Source organism: Schistosoma mansoni (assembly GCF_000237925.1).
Source record: "Schistosoma mansoni, WGS project CABG00000000 data, chromosome 4 unplaced supercontig 0032, strain Puerto Rico, whole genome shotgun sequence".
Lineage (NCBI taxonomy): Eukaryota > Metazoa > Platyhelminthes > Trematoda > Strigeidida > Schistosomatidae > Schistosoma > Schistosoma mansoni.
In genome coordinates, this window is record NW_017386017.1 from 2,279,521 (window position 1) to 2,299,590 (window position 20,070).

The window sequence follows — 20,070 nt, forward strand, 5'->3', positions numbered from 1 at the left end:
GTTTTTGTGGAGATTTAGTATTTTCATATTTGAAATCATGAGTCAATTGAAGCTAGACCACCATGGAAAACCTGGAAGCACTGGACGGCCGTTTCGTCCTACTGTGGGACTCCTCAGCAGTGCGCGTCCACGACCTCGTCTTGCGAGATTCGAACCCAGGACCTATCAGTCTCGCACCAGAGCACTTAACCGATAGACCACTGAGCCTGCATCCGATGGTGTTAATGTCTAATTTCAACCAATCCACGAAGTTGAGCAACTGCTCACCAATTGTCTTCAGTGAGTTGTTATCTCACAACAGACGTGGTTTGAACTTCACTGGTTACTGCTTCTCATTAGAACTCCAGGACATATCTCTTGAAGTCAGTCACTGTTTGTTATTATAAATGTCGATATTTTAAACTATTCTTTCAATGTTCCATGTTATCAAAATATAATGAATATATTATACAGTACAAGGAAATTTTTCTCTCACTATTTGTTCGTTTCTATTTGTTTCTTTCTTTTGAAACTTATTTTCTATAGTCTTCAAATTCATACAGAACCTGTGAATTTAGTCTTTCAACCTGAATTAATTCATCACATTATGAATTTCATTTATGTGATTACATCGGCTTCATCTTCACAATTAGAAAGTATGTGTTTATGAATTTGTTCATTTCTTATCTGTCAATTAACTGCTTTTACAATGTATATTTGATTTTACACTTTATCATATATGACAATGTGTTTAAATATCTAGATCTCCTATTTTTTTTCTAACTGTTCTAACATTACCATGATGGTTGTTGTTTTCAATCTGTTTTGAATGGTTAATGGTATCTGCAAACACATGTTTTTATGGAAATATTAAATGAATATGGTCCAAAGACAAAGTCGCACTGCTGACTATACAGAGGTCTGACAGGATTAAGGTGTTTACTTCAGACACCCGGGATCTGCAGCGATGCTGCCTCCTCACACTAAAAGGATAAAATTCGAAAAACCCACTTCCCTCTGCTGCACGGGTTTCCATTCACCCCAGTAAGCCCGTTAAAGGACTAAGCTTATACTTCTAAACTATTTGCTAAAAGTAATATGTGGCTTAAGCAGCTTCATAGCAAACCCTATTTTCACGCTCCCAGATTGTCTAGACCAACCCTAACCCAGTCTTCTGTTTAGTCACCTGAAGAAAAGAAGACTAACTGGTAGAAAAAAACACATCAGACATTGTTGTCACTACTTTCAGTTTCGAAGCATGTCATCCAACGTCTTCAATCACCGATCTCAATTATCTTGAAAACCTCAACCAGGTAGTTTTGACTTTCCAATATGGGACAAACCAGTAGTCAACAACTTGATGGACTGATTCTAAGTCTTGATTTGATCACGTCGTATTGTAGATTTTTTGCTTAAAATCATTTACACTTAGCAATGAGTAAACTTGAAACACTACACCGTATTCAACCTTGTTTAGTTTTGCTGAAATATAATTGAGAGTGTGTACATTTTTTCTGTAATTATCACAGCCTCAACTGGACGCCGTTACACATTAATCAAGGAGCGTACAATAAGAAATTTACATTCATTTCTTAAATCTACTCTTGATAAGAATGTTGAAGTTAAAATTAATTCTTCCAAATCGCCACAGTTTTTTCCTTCAAATGTATCTACGCCTGTTAAATCACATAATCGTTGGGCTATAAATTTCGATATAGATGGATTAAAAGTGTTATTTCCGAATTGTTTTATGCATGATAACATGCTGAATCCAAATCCAAATCTTTTTACTTCTAATTCAATAATCTGCGTACTATGTGATTTCGGTCATTTACAAGTGACCAATTGGCCAGAGATCCTAGTAACTAATAAAATTGACGATAGAATATCAGTGAGTTAATGTTTTAGTGTTTTATATTTTGTTATCCATTTAAAAATCATGACTCACTGTTAGATTGATTTTGTAATACATATTTATAGATTAGAAGGGGTTTTGTGGAGAATTTAGTATTTTCATATTTGAAATCATGAGTCAATTGAAGCTAGACCACCATGGAAAACCTGGAAGCACTGGACGGCCGTTTCATCCTACTGTGGGACTCCTCAGCAGCGTGCGTCCACGATCCCGCCTAGCGAGCGAGATAATACATATTTATGTTAATTACTGAAAGTTGGTAATTTCTAAAAGTCTATTTAATGGTATATTTTGAGATTCTGTGACAATAAGCTCGTAGAGACCATTTCCATGTTGAAATCACAACTCTCACTTTGCACCTTCATTATTATTAGTGATTTGAATACATAAAGATTGGTACAAGGAGGCACTTCTGAATTCTTCATGTCCTTTTTTTCTCTTTCCAAATTTATTTCACTGGATTATACTCCTTGAATAACATCTTCAAACCCTAATCTCTCACATTAATGCTTATAATCTTACTACTTTTACCAGTATGGGATTTGAATCGACAACTGCATCTCTGTGCTTATGTGGTATGGCAACTCGAACTGATGTACGTACGTACGAAGTTCTACGTTGTTGCTGACTGAATGACAAGGAGGCACCGAATATTTATGCGCCACACTTCATCATTCTATTTGTGTGAGGACTGTGATACTGCTCAGGCACCCAAACCGAAGCAGGTGATTTTCTTAAGAGAACAATCTCCGAGCCTTGACTTAGAGGTCCAATCCACAGGGCAGTGGAGCAACGCTAGGCGATGCAGTCCCATGGTAGCAGGTGACCGACAATAGATGCATACTCTATTCGTTCCCTCAGGATTCTGAAGCTCATGTGGAACATTGGTTTGAAACCAGGATTTTCCAACTCCCCTATGTGGGTACTCCTTACCCACCAACCGAGTTAAAACACTGGATATTCGCTTTTGATCCCCTCAATTTGAAGCACTGATGCAATGGTCTAGATATGATGGGTTCGCTGCAAAACCTAAAGATCCTGAGTTTTTATCTTTATTGGAGGTTATGGAGGCGCACTGTTGAGAAGTCCCATACCAGAACAAAATAGCTGGTCAGTGTTTCTTGATTTTCAATGTTTATCTAACTAACCTTAGTCTATGATGCAAACAAAAAGTTAGACAATATCTACACCTATATTTCTGTCGATTATTCTTTGCGATATGCTACTTTTTATCGTAGTGTATTCAGATGTTTTTAAGTTGTTAGCACGACGTATGGTCGGATAATTTCGTTTAAAGTAGAAAATTATCATCTTTTTAATGAAATAAACTCACTAAAAACTATTGTATATATATTCTTTTAAATTATAACTATGATCTGTTTTATATGATCAGGTGAAAATGAGTTCATTGAACTGTCGTGAATTAGAAATTGATAATCACCAGTATAAGAAACAGCCTAAGACATTACAATCATTGGATGTTGATAACGATGATAACAATGGTGATGACGAAGATGATGATGATGACGAACAGTACAAAACTCCCTGTAGTACTCCTGCAGAGTTATCCGAAATCGAGGAGGGAGGAGAGGTAGGGGAAAGTATGAAACATGAAGTTGAGAATGCATCTCAAAGGTAGATAAAAACACTATTTATATATACTCAATATAGTTGTTTGTCTTAACTTGCACTGCTATCAGATATATTTGTCCCTACAGATTAATGACCATTAAATTAAGTTAACCGATTCTCCAAATTAGTTGATGCGAAGAGACATTCTGATGAGTTCCTATATCAATGATTAAACATTCATAAATTATTTATATGTGTTTTACTGAGTGGGTTTAACAGTGTCCAGCAAATTTCGAAAAAATTAAATCGATGGTTACTTTTTAAGTATAACATTTTGATTAGTGGCTTATTTGCTATGAATGACATTGAAAATTTCATTCACTGATTTTTTACTTAACTCTCAGATTCAGACAGTGATAGATACATCGGTGGTAGTCGATCGGGTAACTTTTAAAACTGAAGTTGACAATTATGTAGTAAAAATAGGACAGAAAATTCTTTTTTTTCTCGTTTATATTTTTTATTGATAAAGTTTTAACTCTGCATCTGCTTATGGTACACCCATCAAAACTGTCCATCCATACTGAATATTTTCTAGAAATTAAACTAAGGATAAACTGTTTTATTCAGTGTCATGTATGCTAACACCTTAAGCAGTCATAAGATAAACGATAATTCACCAAGTTTCACAATTTAGGTTTGGTTGTTTTATATTATTAGACGACATTTGACCATCCTAATTCTATCAGAGTAAATTACGTAGACACCATTGGGATGTTGGTTTATTTATAGAGTTAGCACTACAAATAGTTAGTACCGGGGATTCATCTAAAACCTGGACTCGTTTAGCTGCGGATATTTATAACCTCATTATACTTAATCACTTTGTGTCTACTAATTTTAGTCCTCTAAGCAGCCTCCTTGACATGATAAAACCTAAAGGAATGATTATCTCAGTTAATATAGTTCCATCGGGTCTTGTTATTAGTCAAGCGTGACCATCATATCAAGATAGTTTGTACAGTAGGTTTTTAGTACATACAAGATAGACATACTAACCTTTTATTAGACAAACTTGTTTTGTGTAAGTCGATTCAAAACATACTAACTATCCGTATCCTGTCTTTATCTGTCGACAAATTCAAGTTTTAGACTTACTCGCTGATTTCTCATCGACTGTTTACAATGCGTAATGAAAAACCTATGAAAGAAAATGAATTTACTTTGTTCTGGTCAAACCGTTATTTGTGCTCTTTTCAATTTAATAAATAAGAACTATATATATATATATATATATATATATATATATATATATATATTCCGAGTAGTATTAGTACTTACCCGGTCAGATGGCTAAAGTATTTTCTCTGTTTAGGTCATTTGTCATGAGTTAAATCAATCAATCAATGGCAAACTGTACACAACTGAAATTATTAAAGCGTCGAAATCCTCATCTAATATCATTTTTAGTTAGTCTGTTATTTTCTGCTGGGTTACTCACAGTTTTTGATTGTCAGAACTGAAAATCTGCTGAACAACAGAGGATATGGTATTTTTAGGAATTAAGTATTCTAAAGTCTATATTTACTTGCAGCTCACAAGATCTCTACGAATAATGATTATCTTTATATTCACATACCATTGCTGTCAGCAGTACAGATTCTTTCTCGGAGCTTAAATTTATTGTGTTCGGTTCAAGTAATCTGGATTTTTTCTACGAGAAAATCTCAAGGAACAAGTGATTTTTTAAGTCATAGCTCAATTGCTTTCTTCACTGCTGGTAGGATGTCCGGCAACTTTATTAAAGTTATTTATTTATTTATCTAAACACAAGCATTGATACAACAGGACACCAATATATATATATATATATATATATATATATATGCGCCACAAAGTAGTTGTCATTGAATTCGTGTGTAGGTTGGGCCACTGCGCAAACTGAATCAGGTGGTTCTCTTAGGGTGCCACTTCCGGATCTTTTGACCTAGAAGAGGCCTACTCCACAAGAGAGCAGAGATGCGGTCCCATGGTAGCTGTTGACTAGGAATAAGTTTATACTCCATTTTTCCGTAAGGATACTGGAGCCCATATACACCATTGGTTTGGGGTCAGGGTTTTCCGACTTCCCTATGGGGGATCCCTCGTATCTGCCTTACATAAATGCAGCATCATTAATAATAGTTATCTTAGAAGTTGCACTATTAAATTTATTAGTCAGATTATAATATTGATGTGATTTCAATTTCTTTTTTTCCTGTTTCATTTAGACAAAGTGAAACTGTTGTAAATGATAAAAACAGATCTAGTGAGAAATTATCATTGATAGACAATAACAATAATATCTATGTCTCGTATACGATCAATGTTACAAATATACGAGTGTTGGTTGGTTGTTTGGACCTATTCAATAAATTAGACTTATGGAATTGTTATAATCTTGAGGGAGAAAATTTAATAGAACCTAAATGTATGTATTTTGATCTTGTTTTTTTTGTTTTGAAAATTGATTGACTACTGAGTAGTGACCATCGTCATGTTTGTCTAGTTCTTTTAGCTCTAATCGAATTCCATCTATTAAACTACAATATGATCACTAGTTTTAATGACTCGACATCTTGTACATTATATTAGGCGCTTGGTCGTGGTCTTAATAGCTTGATAGTATATTCTTTAACTGAGGTGTGTAATTTGAAATCGGATCCCACAGAGAATAAACTTTATGTTGACGGCGTTTTCGGGTTTTGCAATGACTTTCTTTGTGTCCTTTCCTGGAACACGTAGTACAACGATGACTTTTAAACGGACAAAACCTTTTGAAATGCCAACCTCCACATAACCAGCATGGGGATGATCATTTGCCGCTGTCATTTCGATAATTCTGTATGCTGGAACCTTGTAAGACTTTTCTCTCAACAGCATTAACGTGGAGAAACTGGTTAATGTTTTCTACCATCGAGGTATCATGCTTCAAATCCACTAACCTTTGACATTCAGTAGTCACTTCCTGCAGGGTTATGTTGGGACAATGTTCAAGTTTGCTTAGGATTCTCGTTCGGATGTCAGCATCCTCAGGTGAACGCAGGTTACAGACAAATACTAGGCATTTGAACTGGTCTTCAGTCATGGAAGACAACTTGAACCTCTCGCATTCTCTGTTCACAATACCTGCATGTTTCACCCAGTCATCTCTTGATCCTTTCGTTATCTTCAAGCACTGGTAACGGATATTAAATAGAGACGACTGTTCTCCAAAGATTTGAGACAGGGTTTGAATTGTTTCATTAAAACTAAAGTCTCGTGGTTTCTTCGGAAGAATAAAGTTACTATAGCGTTCATGTTCTGTTGTCCCAAGCTTTCTTAGAAGTATTCTGACTTTTGAAGCGTCATCGAGTCTGCAGAGATCAATACGGAACAAATCTCCATACTTCTTAAACCAAGAGTTAAAAGTGACACCTGCTGCACCATCAAAATTAAATTCATGGATTGCATTAATAACTGAATCAGTATGAGATACTTGTAATTCAGCAGAAGCATAGTTTTGTTGGGACATGCATAATTTCTGCATAAGGGCTTCCATGATTCTGATTTGAGACTGTTCAAACCGCTTTTCTTGATGCTTTATAAGCTTCTAGTTGCTCCAAAGAAATACTCATTGTAGTTTTTCCCGTCGCCACTGATACGTCTTGTTGATTGAATGCTATATTCGGATCCTAAGCTAATTTCGTAACCCCCAAGCCAGAACTACACAACGACTTGAACACGAGAGAAAAGGCAAAAAATATGCGAGAAGCACTTTACTCCAAAAGTTCATTTATGTACAGAAAATATAGGGGTTTTTATAGTATTTTAGAAGTCCTTAGGTTTCCCTGAAAATTCTGGAATGCTACTAAACATAGTAGCAGTATAGTAATCAGCCAATCAGAATCTCTACATGTGACTTTTCATTTTCGCTATGTTTCTAATCAAACGCTGATTGGATGGAATGCTCCTTAATGTTTCCTGAGCTTGTCATGTCTATTGCGAGAAATTTGCAGGATCATCCCAACACTGGCTAATTAAAGTTTAAAGTCGGGTGATATCACCAATCTTCACACATGAAATTACCCTCAAAATCGAATACATAAGATTGTCCTAAGGAAGACAATCATCTACGTTTATTACTATTTTGACAGTTACTCAGAAAGCGTCACTAATTCTCACATAGGTTGGTTTTATTATACTATAGGTATCATATGACATCAATGATGTGTGTCACACCTAATGAGTAACCGAACATTGAGTTAATCAATTATACTAGTCTACTGGGACCTAACAGAATGTGGGCAAAACACTCCAGTCATTCTTTAAATAAGCGTTTAGTAGGTAAATAAAAGCATTTTTTGTGGAATAGATTTTTACTGTTTGCATGTTGTACGATTCGTCAGCTTATGATAGACATTTTGCAATTAAATGTCGAGAAAAAAACTAATTATAGAGAAGGCAGGCGTATATAGATTATTAAATTTTGTACTTTACACCACTCATCTTAGTTAAGTAACCAATAATAGCCAGGAAGCATTTGACAGCTGTTTCGTCCTGATGTTAGACTCTTCACGAGGACCCACCATAGGTTTAACGCATGACTTTCAGGTCTTGAGCCTTGCGCTTAACCTTCGCACTACCCTGTCGGCATCAGATGATTTAACTTCGATTGATTGGCGATACAATTAATGTGTGACTTTCTCACACAATATGGTGTTTAGTCGATTCCAGTTAATACAGATTCTAGGATCCTGACTGACTTTGTGTGCATTCAAGTAAGTTCACAAGATGAAAAGCGGATAGGTTCGTTTAGTACCAAGAGATAAGGAACATCAAATACTTAAATCAATCACCATGGAAGTAATTAATAAAAGACCCAGTTGAAGTTAGACTATAACCAGTGTAGATTTCTTTTCTCCAGGAGGTTTATCATATTGTTTCTTAAAAATTCACTGTAAGATCCCCATGGATTTATATTCTATTTCCTCATTAATCATATCTTATGATATTCATAGGAAGTGGCATTGTCCAAGAAATTGTGCGATACATAACTAGTCATTAGTTTTCTTGGTGATATTCTGTTTTTCATGGGAATAACGTTTTTATGGTTTAATATCTTACAATTTACTCCTGATTTATTGATTACTGAGAAGTACCTATACCCCTTCAGCAAATTTCACTGAAAGCTAAAAAAGGTTTATTTCATCATTGTCATATATTTTTCTAGCTGCTGGACATACATTACCGTTTGGGAATAATAATACATTCAGTTTCGATGATCAATCTGTTTTACGTGTAAGCAATTCTACAATGATTTCTCGATTATGTTTAATCAATCCATTCAGTTTACGTATATTAATCAGTCGTCGAATATGTTGCATGAAAGATCTCACTTATACATTAAGTCCTGGATCATCATCATCATTAAATTATCCTCCATATTTATGGATAACAATAAAGCACGAATCATGTGTCGTTCATTTGTCAAATACAAAAATATCGAATTTACTCTCCTGTTTAAATGCATCTCAATGTCAGTTAAATCGAATTAAACCAATTAAATGGAAATATTCTTCACTGATGAAAAAGCTCAATCGTACACGTAATCACAGTACATCATTTTCCGATTCCAATGTACACTCTAATTGTAATACATTTAAACATAGATCACGTCATACAAGCATATCTGTATCTCAGTGTCATTGTCATCATCGGAGTAATTGTTGCAGCGAAAAATCAGCTGATGATTTCTCGTCTTTGACAATATTTAATTTTAAACAAAAAAAACTTATCGTGACTTATTCCATCCAATCATTCATTATTCAGTTTGAATCAAAAGGTTTGGTCATATTATTATTATTATCATTATCGTTATTAATACACTTTCAGTGACTAGTCTTAAGATGAATCCTCATATTAGTAGCACAAAGTCTAAAGAACGATATAATTCAACAAGATCGGGAGAAAGAGGAAAGTACGACCAATAACACTCGATTATGGTCGTACAGTATTTTGAATTATAAGCATGAACCGTTGTATTTCGAAGGAGCGGTTCGGATGTAACTGAATTACTGCAATATTTGAAGGCCTTGGGTATTTTGGCCTTTAAGAGTTCTGAACCACGTTTACTGTGTTGTTTAACATTTCTTTGTAACATTTAAGGGGATAATGAGTTGAAGATTTACAAAATCTAGACTGTAGAAAGTGATATTGAGTAACAACTGACCCGCTACTTCTCATTTTTATGCGACTCCCTAGAAGCACTTATTATTATCAGGGTTAAGCAGTCTGTGGGAAATGAAGGTCATGGACTAGATCCTTATTGAGGTCATAGATGCATATTTCTGAGGAGTTCCATACTAAATTGGGTAGGTTATTCAATACATCCTTGTGTTCAATGGCTCATGATGTAACCTACAAAATCTGGCAATCACAATAAACCCCATTTTCCAAACATAATTTGGAGTTTTTTAATACATACACTAACAGTTTAGTCGAAATATATTTCATTTTATACAATTCTTACTTCTAGATCGTCCTCTGGCAGAATGTCGTCTAGATGGAGCAGTTTGCAGTTTATCAGTCTATCATGGTTCATCTATTCCCTATTGTTTGCAATTTAAGCTGAAAAGAATTTCGATGGTGGATGCCATAAGCAATTTAGGTGGTGTATACGATGTGATTGTGAATTCTGATGAAAAATTTGAAAGGTTTGAATACATTTCTTAATATTCTGCAGACAAAATGCCTATTTTATGATTTGCTTTCTTAATTTAATTATTATAAATCATTTAACTTACATTCTCTATGATTACATATATGAGGGCTAATGATATTACTGCTCAGCTACTCAAGTCAACATAACTGAGAGCTGAGTTCTAATAGTCTTACCTTAGAAAATACCTCGTGAATTTATTTATGTAGCTATTCTATACCCAGTGGTATTTAAATTATAATCGCTTCATGAGATAAGTTATGAATCAAAAAAACGTATATTTCCTAAGCATTATAACCGTAACACGCTTTCAAAGTAGAATTCTCAATAGCTTGTAACTTGTGTTATTTTTCTATCATATCGGATCTGTTTTATTTATTTATTTGAACACACAAATATTGGTACAAAGAGGCACCAGATACATATGCGCCACACAAATCTCATTCGATTTGTGTGAGGGCTGTGATACTGCCCGGGTGCCCAAACCGAAGCAGGATCTGCGATAAACTCATGGCGCTGTGGCTTGTAGTCAAAAACATTCAATTTATAATCAGCAATTTATAGGTTCTAATGCCCTGTTTAATCTTCTTCGATATCAACAGCTAGGTAATGTCATTGACCTTCATGTTTTATAACTTTAGCTCTAATCCGTTTAAATAAACATTTGATAAGTCAGTCTAATTCACACTTTCGATAAAATCCTTAACTTATCACAGATTATTCGGCTTTAGATTAATTGTTGATACGAATAGACGTATACTTTTTGGAACAATGGTTTAGAAATCAAATCATTTAGCTTTCAACAAATTTGTTTAAAATCTATTTCTTATTTATTTCAGTTTAAGCAAGCACTATGGGATTTGAATCGACAACTGCATCTCTGTGCTAATGTGGTATGGCAACTCGAACTGATGTATGTACGTACGTACGAAGTTCTACGTTGTGACTGACTGACTGAATGTCACAAATTCATACCAGTGAATAGTAGATCAAAGTTTTAAGTTCATGAACATGTAATTGATTTCTGAAAGTTATCAACTCAATGAAAATCACTTCTCAAATTCGACTTTATTTTCATTCTAAATGTTTATCTACTGTCTAAATTAATCTTGAAATTAGACTTGATTCCTTTACGTTGTTCATTATTTTCTCTTTTTTTATTACAGTACTAATTCACCGGATCTAATTATCCGATTAAATGACCAAGCTCATAATGATAGTAATATTAGTTCATCTCATATTTGTAATATTTTAAGCGTAAACTCTACTTTATCAATAATTGGTTGTATTCCTTTATTGAATCATATCTGCCCTGAAGAAGTATTCAATGGTAAGTTACTTTGTTTACTAATGAAATTGGATCATTTCTAAATATACTATTGAGTTGTTTTAGTTTACTAAAAGAAAACAAGTGAGTTTGCAGTAGAATCCAAAGTCATAGTGGAATTCGATACCTGGGTTTTTGAGGATACTGACATATTCTTGACCAACAATTCGATGAGAGCATTTTGCTGCTGCAATAAAGATTTCAGATCACCCATTTTTTGATGTAAAATCCACTTTAACTGAATATATAGGCGTATATCCATTTCAACCACCGTAGCCATTGAAATAACGCTCGGTTTTTTCCCTTACACAAGTGAGATGCTAATTTACCATATACAAATATCTACACTAGATACCCTCCCAGTGTCTATTCTATAGGACTTCAGCACAACTCAGATCAAGAAGTGTCCAGTCTGACTAAAACGTAAGAGTATTTCCACTCCGAAAACCGACAAAAAAAATTAGTAATAATAAAGGTAGGAAAATATGTAACTCTTGTAATTGCTGCAATTTTAGTAGCTGAATTCATCAGTCGATCTGAGCGAGACCATCATTGTATACTTTGGCGCACGCAATGATTGTCTCGTCAATGTGGGTCTCCTATGGAGTGCTCTTCAATTTTTGTCGCACGTGAAACTCGAGCCCAGTGCCTTGGCTCTGGTGCGTGAACTCTTAATGTCTAGACCTCTGGATGGTATTCAACGGGTAATGTTTTACTTCAGTTGATCGATGATCTCATGAATCCCTTCCTCCATTGTCTGATGTTGATAACTGTCTCGAACCAACAAAGATTGTTCTCCATTTGTTGTAGCGTCTACTATTAGACTATGTACTAGTCTGCCTATGGAAACGACCAATCATTATATTCCTCGTTCACACATCACTGCCGAAGTATAATCTCTTAGACGTATATGTGATCAAGTCTACTGACCAATTTATTCTAACGTGTTCAGTGTTGACTATTTATTAAAGTAATTACTTACATATATCAATTTGGATAATTTCGAATTCAGTACTATTTAGTGTCTTGTAAAACACAATTACTTTTTTAATCGAAATGTTTTAAATCACTATTTTCTAACGTGATATAATTTAATTTCTTTGGCTATGAATTATACGACATTTTCTTAGATACTGTTTGTTTGGATCTTCACATTGATGCTTGGGACTGCAACTGGTCAGTCTCTAATTGGCATATGTGCATACTGTGCGTATTGCCTTGATATTGCCTTAATTCACAAGCATTATAAGCGAAGATGGATAGTGGCTTGCGAACGGTACTGGGTTGGAGTTCCAGATTGAACATCAACTCTGAAATGCAGGTACATCCAGCTGATGAGTCCCAAATACGATAAAACGTGCGTCCTGGATTCCACTGCTAGCCACTATCCATCTTTTCTTATTTCCTTAGATAATTACATTTGTTTACTGATGATTAGTACTATCGGTAATTTAGTTCTTTTTCTCTTTATTTCTTAATTTCCATTGAATGTACTAATATTTTAGTCAAAGAATCATATGATTTCGTTATGGGTACTTTATCATGGTGTCCATTAACTGATTGTTTATCTCATAATGAAGTGATACATTCAATTGGAACATATTTCATTCAACTAAATATACACTGTTTCAATATTATTGGTGAGTATCATTTTTTAAAATTTATTGTTAAATTCACTTAGTATTGTTTGTTTGATATTTAGGACTGCAACTGGTCAGTCTCTTATTGCCATATGTGCATACTGTGCGTATTGCCTCGATATTTCCTTAATTCACAAGCATTATAAGCAAAGATGGATAGTGGCTAACAGTGGCATCCAGGACGCACGTTTCGTCCTTTTTGGGATTCGTCAGCTGGATGTACCTGCATCTCAGAGTTGATATTCAGTCTCGGACTTGAACCCAGTACCTTTCACTTCAAACGCCATCGCCATGTTAAATAATTTTTCATAATAATAGTAATAATTAACATTTGAATATTTCATTGTTTGATGTAACTTATTTACTAAGTATTAACAATTAGTTTTATGATACACTTTTGTTATTTGAAAATCTAATCAATTGACCCAGTTTTATAGAGTTCAGATCATGAGTCAATTGAAGCTAGACCACCATGAAATACCTGGAAGCACTGGACGAACCCAGTTTTACAAAATGTAGTAAATTGTCCATTGCATCATCATTCTACCTTTGATAACCAGTCAATAACCTTGTTTGCCCCCAAATGCCCTGGTACAGCCGAGAGTGGGGAGAGTCCGCTCTCCCTCTCCAAATGCTTTCACATGGTCACGCGAATATATAGCCTCTACCACGGAAGTCCTACTCACTGCCTTCTCGTGGCATTAATGTTGTTTACGAAATTGAGAGGATGAAAAGCGAATGTCCGGCACTTTAACCGGGTTGGTGGACATGGAAAGTTCACCTAGGAGAGTTGGAAAACCCTGATTCCAAACCAATGGTGCACATGGGCTGGCTCCAGTATCCTGAAGGAACAAATGGCGTATGAACCAATCGTTGGTCACTGGCTACTATGGGACTGCATCTCCTCACGATGCTCCACTACCTTGTGGACTAGACCTTCAGGTCAAAGGCTCGGGGTGTTGCCCCCTAAGAAAACCACTTGCTTCAGTCTGGGTACCTGTGCAGTATCACAGTCCTCACACAAATCGAATGAGATTTGTGTGGCGCATATTTATCTGGTGCTTCCTTGTACCAATATTTATGTGTTTAAGTAATAATAAATAATAATAACCTTGTTTAAGTGATTATGTTTATATTCTATAGAGATTTAAGACAAATGTTTTATGAATGGATGACTTATTCAAGTTTGACTAATTTTTTAGGTAATTTATACTGAAAATTCAGGAATTGTACAATAATTTACAAATTGTAACGAAATAATGGTTCATTGTATTCGAATTTTTCTAAAGTTTGTCGATTAGTCTCAGTTCTCAAATGGTCGGGTAACCATGTTGGTAAAATTTATGATGGTATAGAAACGGGCCTGAGTAATTCTTATAATTATTATATAATTTTGAATTCAATAATTAGCTAATTGATAAAGAATCTATATCCTGATTCTCGCGAGGCGGGATCGTGGATACACACTGCTGAAGAGTCCCACAATAGGACGAAACGGCCATCCAGTGCTTCCAGGTTTTCCATGGTGATCTAGCTTCAATTGACTCATGATCTCAACTATGTAAAATTACTAAAATTCCCACGAAACCCCCTTCTGAGAATCTATATCAGTCAAAGTATTTTGCACTAGGAATAATGTTAACATATTAGAATTCAGTGGGTGTTTAAAAAGTTTGTCAGTTTTTTCAAGGTATAAGTTTTTCAATCTTAAATATTTCGATAAAGTTGTTGCATAACCACCTTATTGACCTGAATGCAAATTTATTCATGGTAAAGTTTTATTTCGGAACTCGTTTCTCAGTCATAAATGATTCGTTTAGAAAAATTCATCATTACTAATAAAAATTTTATGCAGAAATTCATCAAAAAGTTGCGTAATCATAAGGACACCATCATTATCGTTATCGAAACAAAAAGGAGTTACACACAAAAACCATTATCTCTTTTAACATTCTTACTTCAGTGTTACATCCTTGATCCATCTGTCCATTAGTATGCAGATGAGAATTTGTCTGGAACTAGTTTATGGTTGTGATACGATAAGTTATTGAATCCAACCTGGAGGTTAATAATGAATGTATCAGGTTTGTGACTAGACAGCCCTGATGCCAGAAGAATGAGAATTATTCTATCACTTGATAAGTTGGCAAGCAAGAGAGAATGAAAAAGCGTAGACGCTTTTGCTGGAATACTACTCGATTTACTCCTGATTCAAACAACACATGATTAACTTAATAATTAGCACGACTACAACACAAAGGATATCAGAAAAATACAATTATGTCCATACTAAATATTAGGGTAAAAAAATGAATTACAAAAGGTTACTTTTAAATTTCAATAATTTAGGAATAGTAAAAGAGTAATAATAGACAATCATACATCAGTCGAAAGTTCATGATTTATAGAACCAACCAGGGAGAAAGTTATTATTTATTTATTTAAACTTAAATATTGGTACAAAGGGGCACCAGATATATATATAAGCGCCACACAAATCTCATTTGATTTGTGTGAGGGCTGTGATACTGTCCAGGTGCCCAAACTGAAGCAGGTGGTTTTCTTAGGGGGCAACACCCGGAGCCTTTGACCTGAAGGTCTAGTCCACAAGGCAGTGGAGCATCGTAAGGTGATGCAGGGAAAAAAAAAGTAAATATTAGTATTTTACAGGCTTTAAATTAAATAAGATAACGTTCTCAAAATTATCTCTGATTGTTCATTCATCATTAATCAGTTCACCGATTAATTGAATGTACCACTGATAAGATGAGATTGTTCTTTTGAATTCACTATAAACAGAGTTAACACCGACCAAAAAAACAACCCTGATTAATTCACATTCCATGTAAATAAATATTGTTCTCAATTTCGTTTAGGTTTTCTCTATATTCTACTTTCCATTGATCAACTATATAACTTGATCTGTGCACAAGGTAACATAAGATTTCTTTTGATCTTGTTTTTTCTCCTTTCGTAAAGTTCAATTTGACTTTGTTTTTGTCATCTTTGTCATCTATGTGTATGTTTTCTTTTTTTCATTTTCTCTATTAGGTAATCCAATTACTATAAAATCTATCCATGACTTTTTAAATGATCTCTATTATTCTACAATATTTGATCAGTCAGTATCATCTATGGAATGTTGTACAATTGATTCTGAACTGAATAGTCATAGGATATCTTTGATGAATAAATGGAATAATGATAGTAATAATGCCTTGTCATTGATCAAATACGAGTTTAAGTTATCAATTAATAATATAAAATTATTATTAATCAATCAATTCGATGTTAAACATCAAGAAAATAATGTGAATGTGTCAGTGAAGAGTATTGCTGAAATAGTGTTGTCCGGTTTACACATGAACTTCCATCATTCAAGTCAGTTGATTTTTATTATTTAAGTTTTAATTTTTGTAATCAATACCAATGTCAGTCATAAGAAATTTAGAATCTGTCATTCAATTCATCCTACCATATCAATACTTAATTAATCCTGAAGAAGCATAGGCCACCCATCGAACTCTGTCCTGGGCAATCTTTTCCATTTGTTTCCAGTTGCTATTCATCCTTCTCATATCTGCTTCCAATTCTTGACGCAGTGTGTTCTTTGGTGTTCCTCTCTTCTGTTTGCCTTCAGGATTCCAAATTAGTGCTTGCCTCACGATGCAGTGTGATAATTTCCGTAATGTATATCCTATCCAATTCAGCTGCAAGCTGATTTGTTCCCTCTTACAGTAGGCTGTTGCTGATAGTTTCCAGCCAACGGACATTGAGTATCTTACGTAGACAATTGTTTACAAATACTTGTACATTTTTGTTAATGGTTGTAGTAGTTTTCCACGTTTCAGCTCCATACAGTATAACTGATTTGATGTTTTTCGTGTTATATAAATAAAAAAAAATACTGAGGATCAGGAAACATTACGTTTTGAAACTCCTTAAAAGTGTGCATTCAAGATCTCACTCACGGATCAAAATCAGGACTTTCCGGCCCAGTAGTAAGTGCTTAACCTTCAGATCACTGAATTGGAATCTACTGGTTTGAATTTTTAACTTCGCTCAATTTACTATTTCGGGTTATCATCGTCCAATGCTGTTAGTGAGTAACTACCTCGCTCCCGATATGTTTGAACTTTAATGCTCATAGCTTCACACTAAAACTTTGATCACTAACGAGGACACGATTTCGTTAGTGTGGGATGTTCATGTCATTCCAACTGAATGGTCTGAAGGGTAAGCAGTCAACACGATTCTTGAATGTCGTTGGTTCGATCCCTGTTGGAACAGTTTTTTTACACTGCTGAGATACTCCACGGTAGGAAGAACTATCTGTAAAGTGCTTTCCTGTTTTTATTGGTTTTCTGACTACAATTATCGCATGATGTAAACTAAAAATATCAATGATAGTCTTGAAGCAAATAATAAAGTTCGTAAGGAATGATGATTCACTGGTATGTGAGATCAAACACTTCTACCTTCGGTCTCGTGATTCATGCACAAAAGTGAATACATTATCCGTATATACGAACTAACATGTTGAAAATATGGACCGTTGAACTCCAATTTGATCGTTTATATAAGATAACGTGCTAGTTGTGGAACCTAAAAATTATGACTTCTCAATATGGAGTCTCGGAACAAGACCAAACACCTGTTTAGTGCTCCTTAGTTTTCAATGGTTATATGGAGCTGTAATCAGTCCGTGGTTTAACCAGTCTTCATTTTCTCATTGTATATTTATGCGTCTACGTTCAATGTTTTGCTAAATTAGTTGTTTTTGTGAGTTATTTTTTCATTAACCGCCAAATATTTTTCTTAATTTAGGCTTATCAAATTCGGTATTATTAAAACTTCAATGCTTCCAAATTATACCGTATTGTAATTCAAAATTATCAACTGATCAATATTTATTAGGACCTGCTCTTTCATTATCCACCTCAGATCATCGCCATTCTGATCCGATCATATTGAAGTATGATTATGAATTAATTGGATCATCCAATTATTTTCCACGTAAAACTAATAAACATCTTCAAATCAGTCTATCCAATATTGTGTATATACATTTCATTCATGAATTACATGAGATTTTAGTTTGGTTTAAACAAATTCTTCCATTATTATGTAACCAGTCTTCTGTTACTAATAATGATCAATTATCTATAGATAACATGGATTTATTATTCAATTGTCCTTACTTGTCAATCACTTTCAATGATCCACTGATTTTAATTCCTTGTAAGTCAAATCATTTCAATCAATTTTTATTAATTGGAGTGAAACTTATTAAAATTAATCATGATTCTTCATCCTGTGAAGCATCATTATCGAATCCTTCGGTTACTATGAAACAACACGAAAGAGTCAACAAGTCATATTCTATGCAGTTATATTTTATAGATTTCGGTGTATTTCTTTACACTAATAATGATAATGTGAAGAAATCATCTGAACAATATTTATCATCATCATCGTCATCAACTATCTATTCAGATTCGTGGCTGAATTTTCCATCTTTATATAAATTTTGGTTGGACTCTTGTAAATTGGATGATATTATGTTAACAACAACCACACAGAAATCAAGGCATCATATCATTATATCACCAATAAACTTTTCTGCACATGTAAGTTGCTGGTGGTGGTGGGGGTTTACCTCGGCTTTTGTGAATTTTGACATAAGTGTATGACAGATGGAAATGAAGTCAAATTGTACAATCATTTATTTCATTACATCATAAGTTCTCAAGTGTGTACAAGTGAGATTATCGACACCTCCGAAAATACAGTGTATTTATTAATTAAATATTAGAAACGAAGTAGCAGTGAACAAGTATTTCGTCTCTATATGAGTCTAGTCAATACTATGTAACCGTAACTGCCACAAAGAGTATAATCCAGGGATTGAGCATACAATATCACGAACTGATTAAAGTTAGAAATGTAAACTGTTGGTTTTGAATCTGACTGTTTGCTAGGTGGCCTAAAGATCGTACGTACAGTGATCCTTAGCAACGTCCTAGGTGTGCAGTGTTAGGAAGAAACAGCTACTTCAAATGATTTTCTAGCTAAGATAACTTCGTTTGTGACTAATTAAAATGACAGATATAATTCCGTTCTAGTTGTTCATTTGGATAACCAGTTGTTCTACATCGTTCGAACAGTTATTTTGTTGAGATGCAGGTATCAGTTCTGTTAGGTAACTATCGATTCCTTGTTATAATCATTTTTTATGGTAACTTTGTCAGGTTGAAAAAATAGAAATATATCCTAGACATGGTTGCATTGTTCCTCAAAAAATTTAGGAGGCTCACCCATTTAATAGGCAAGATGTTTTATCAACGATGAGGTGAGAGTGTACTGCGTCGTTTCAAACATACACAAATGACGAATACTTGCTTCTGCTAATTGTCAACGTTACTGTTAATTATTTGTTCCAACACTCTTCCGCAATTAGTTAGTAACTGTTAACTTTTTAGTAAGAAATTGTCCTGTTTATGTTCAGCCTGCTCTGAAAAATCAAGCATCTTCAGGAAATGTTTCTTTCCTTTGAGATGCGAAATATTACCTCAGGACTAACCTATATTTTTTTCCTAGACTGATAACAGAAGTCTTACTATCCAAAGTGGGTTGGTGCCTATCGAAATCCCCACATGTATCCAGAAATATCGGTTGATGGTTTTTCAACTAGTTGCATTTGTGGTGTGCGCAAGTTATTCATCTGCAAACGATACGTCAAGCATAATGCACCACAGTTTTCTCTATATGTCTGTATTTCTGTAAAACGTACCCTTAATAAATCAAGAGTATGGGTTACCAGTACTCGACTGTAGTAGCGTTGTGGCAGTTCATGAAATCATCGACTGTTTATCTTAGCCATCCTGATAGATGTAGA

At 34.5% G+C, this 20,070-nt stretch overlaps 1 pseudogene across 1 annotated transcript in view; it reads left to right on the forward strand.

The window, feature by feature from the left end:
* Positions 1 to 20,070, forward strand: part of Smp_171490 — a 189,121-nt pseudogene that overhangs the window by 15,326 nt on the left and 153,725 nt on the right. Inside the window, exons 10-18 of the mRNA in view lie at positions 526 to 635; positions 1,509 to 1,870; positions 3,429 to 3,529; positions 5,737 to 5,936; positions 8,718 to 9,206; positions 10,023 to 10,200; positions 11,372 to 11,535; positions 13,038 to 13,172; positions 18,000 to 18,802. Coding sequence covers positions 526 to 635; positions 1,509 to 1,870; positions 3,429 to 3,529; positions 5,737 to 5,936; positions 8,718 to 9,206; positions 10,023 to 10,200; positions 11,372 to 11,535; positions 13,038 to 13,172; positions 18,000 to 18,802 — 2,542 coding nt within the window. The remainder of the gene's footprint in view (positions 1 to 525; positions 636 to 1,508; positions 1,871 to 3,428; positions 3,530 to 5,736; positions 5,937 to 8,717; positions 9,207 to 10,022; positions 10,201 to 11,371; positions 11,536 to 13,037; positions 13,173 to 17,999; positions 18,803 to 20,070) is intronic.